Source organism: Drosophila suzukii, chromosome 2L (genome assembly GCF_043229965.1).
Source record: "Drosophila suzukii chromosome 2L, CBGP_Dsuzu_IsoJpt1.0, whole genome shotgun sequence".
NCBI classification, from domain to species: Eukaryota; Metazoa; Arthropoda; class Insecta; order Diptera; family Drosophilidae; genus Drosophila; species Drosophila suzukii.
Genome location: NC_092080.1, coordinates 17672028 through 17675238, shown reverse-complemented (window position 1 = coordinate 17675238; position 3211 = coordinate 17672028). Strand labels below are relative to the sequence as shown.

The window sequence follows — 3211 nt, the reverse complement described above, 5'->3', positions numbered from 1 at the left end:
CCTTTGAACACAGCTGTTTCTTTATAGATAACCCCGAACCGTCGACAGTTTGTTAATTATTTCAACCCAGGCGGAGTGCGTTTCCTTAATTTCCCCATGTTTGAATTAAGTTGTTGTCACATTTGTCTGGCGTTCCTCTTTTTTGGCGTTGAAAGTCCTTCAAGTGGCAGCTCATTAATCCTGCGGCTGCTTCTTCTTTCACTGCCACTTGCGGCACGTGTGTGTGAGTGCGTGGGGGTGTCCTTGTACACGAGCTCTTGTGTCCTTTCACATTCTTAATTAGTTGCGCACTTGAAAGCAAATCGTTTAGCCAAGCAATTTGTTAACTGCATGGTTACTCCTCTAACTTCTATCTCTAACCATCCTAAATACTCATAAATTAGTAGGCCGAAAACTTTTGCTCTTCCATAAATTGGATTATCGCAAACTTTGAATAATCGACAAGAAATAATATTCACCTTCGCTCTTCTACCTCTTTTACCTTAATCCAATGGTATGAGAGTTGCTTAGCTAAAATACAAAACAAATATCCTTAAGGAGACTTGAAATTAGTTCGATGGTCAACTGAAAAGCTAATAAAAATCAAAATAAACATATTAAAGCTACGGGTTAAATAATTTAAAAAAAAATGTATTATATTATATCCGAAAAATTGAGTTCAATTGAAAATCTTTGAAATAAAACTTTGAAAGTATTCGTTAAAAACCATACTTTAAAACTTACTGGAATACAATTTTTTAATTAAAAAAAGAATTTTTCATTAGTTTAATGAGAATTAAAATACAAAATCAAAATTTTCAACCAAACTTTATATGTTTTCCACATTCTCTAAATTGGAACCCCCAGTCTCAATGTCCCAAGACCAACTTTTCGCAACAAAATTCCCAAAGCTAAGCAAAGTTTAATAGCCTCTAGCATTTCTAAGCGCTGCGAACTAAAAGACACAACTCCCGGTTTCACTTCCGGTATCCTTCTCTATCCTCCTGTATTTCCCTTTCTACATTTCAAAAAGGAAAGCACAAAAATTAAATTTAAGCTGATTTTAGATTTACTGGGAAAAAGCGTGGATCAAAAGTTGGTGGCAGGGATTACCAGGCGGCAAAGGAGAAGGGAAAATCCCAATTGTCAGACGTGTCCCGTCTAATTTGTCGCGTTTCCAGCGAAAAAGCAGAGGCATTTTCACGTAGTTTTTCGCAATTCGCTTCTTTTTTCCCACACAAAAGTTAACAATTTTTTTAATTAAAACTTTTTTGCTGGGCCAAGAATGATGACGTCGCGTGGCAACTTCTTTTTCGAGCTTTTCCTTGGCTGAGTCAGCGAATTTTTTTATTGCCCAAATATTGGCCATAATTAAGGCGATAAAAAAATAACTGTACAGAGCGATAATTATTTGGCTGCCCCTCCAACCTTCAGCATAGTACATTCTCATTCCTCCCTACAATTAGATATTTCCATCTCCTTCTGACGTCTTATAATTTGCATTTTAATTTATGGGCGCCTATAACTTTTATCGAAGTCGTTGTCTTTGCCTTTTCCGCTAAGGCCAAAAGGTCAAACAGCTGGGCCGTCGCACTGTTTGGACGTCATTCCATTTTCTTTCGTCGAAGGGCAATTAGCAGGGAGGTCGAATGGAGGATAAGGAAAAGGTTAAGCCCTAGAGACAAAAACACACACGGTTTTGGAAGAAAAAGTTGGGAAATCTCCAATCTGACGAAGGCAAAGGAGGAATCTTTAAGCTGATAATGATTGCTTGCTCTTTAAACGAAGGTTTTAAATATTGTGTGACCCCACTTAGACAGCTTATTCTTCTTGATTTCCTTTCTTGAACCCACGCACATCTGTAAAATCCTTAATCATAAATAAACCTTTTGCGATTTAAGGTAGTATCGAACGTTTGATTTTATTTACCATTCTGGTTTAACGATGTGGCCCTGAAAGTAAATCTTATCTTGATCATGAATTGTGTAGGCAAAGGGATGATCGGCTACAAACTCCATGGAATTCCGAAATTCTACAGACTTCTTTATTCGAACAAGTACGTCTGGAATCAAACAATTGGCAGATAGTTATGTAACTAGAGATTATAAAATTCCGTACTTGTTGCAGCAGAGGCCTCGGTTCCATTCTCATCGACCTTTAAAAAGGCTTTTTGCACGACATTATCGATCTCGACACTAGAATCCAAAACTAGGCCACTAAAATCAGCTGAACTTTCGAAAGCCTCTCGGATACCCAACTGAAAGAAGCAATAAAGCAGGAATACTTCTCATTCACCAAGTCACTAACCTGTTGAAGAACCGCCTTTAGTTTTGCACTAAATTCTATTTTGAATTTGGGAAGTTTAACATTTACATCTTTTTTTTGCAGATCCCTAGAGAATCCTATAATTTTCTCTTCCATTGCGCTTAGTCCATCGATTGTGTTTGGCAGAAATATGCGCATCGAAAGATTTGAGTTCCGGTAGGGTAGCTCGATTACCTTAGCATCCAAGTCGTTAAGATAGGCCGAAAACAGGCTTTGCGACATCGTCATCATCTCAACAGTAATGTTTTTTTCAGATGATATATAGAAATCCGCTTCATGAGTTTGGTCAGCACGGAACTGATATTTCCACTGGCCCCTAAAGTATATTACATTCACCACAATCGCGCTAAGATCGGAACTCATGTCGCTGGGTGAAACTATATCTCTGAGCTTGCCACGCGTTGCGATATTTACCCAACTATTGATAATGGAAGCCGCTTTGTTAGGATCGTCTAGACTGATTTTCTGAGCAAAAGCCTTAAAGGAGTTTTTTACAAGCTGATTGAACTCCGGTATAAGGCTGTAATTTTTGTTGATGTATATCCGGTTTCCCAAACGAAGGATGATTGACTTTTCTCGAGCCTTGAAATTTGAAAAACACTTCCAGTAATTGTGGGCTAGTACCCTTTTATCCTCGGGCAAATTCAGTGTGTTTCGCAATTCTTCGGCCGTTTCTCCCCTTGCTGCCATATACATCATGCTCATAACAATCTCTACAGAAAGAGGAGAAGTAATCAGGTTAACTTTTGCATTCTCCTTGGCTAAAATTCGGTAAAAGTCATCACTGAACAGACAAGCCACTGAAGAGGCCAACAAAATCAGAACTGTAGGGAAAATACTTAATTTTTTCGCATTAAAATACTATTCTGTTGACCGCTTACTCAAGTATTTCATTCCAAATGTGGCT

At 38.1% G+C, this 3211-nt stretch overlaps 1 protein-coding gene across 1 annotated transcript; it reads right to left on the bottom strand.

Annotated features, from left to right (window-relative positions):
- Window positions 1–1871: 1871 nt before the first annotated feature.
- Spn28B (Serpin 28B) lies at window positions 1872–3211 on the bottom strand. Its single transcript, XM_017074339.3, has 4 exons — window positions 3186–3211; window positions 2287–3128; window positions 2098–2236; window positions 1872–2041 (listed from the first exon to the last, which is right to left on the bottom strand). Exons 1-4 carry the CDS (start codon window positions 3196–3198, stop codon window positions 1905–1907), a joined length of 1131 nt encoding a protein of 376 aa, XP_016929828.3. The 5' UTR covers window positions 3199–3211; the 3' UTR covers window positions 1872–1904.

Excerpts from the sequence above, each read along its gene's own strand:
- Spn28B (XM_017074339.3), bottom strand. Across the intron at positions 2,237-2,286 it reads TAAAGGCGGTTCTTCAACAG|TTGGGTATCCGAGAGGCTTT; the intron begins GTTAGTGACTTG and ends TGCTTCTTTCAG. Across the intron at positions 2,042-2,097 it reads CGAGGCCTCTGCTGCAACAA|ACGTACTTGTTCGAATAAAG; the intron begins GTACGGAATTTT and ends GTTTGATTCCAG.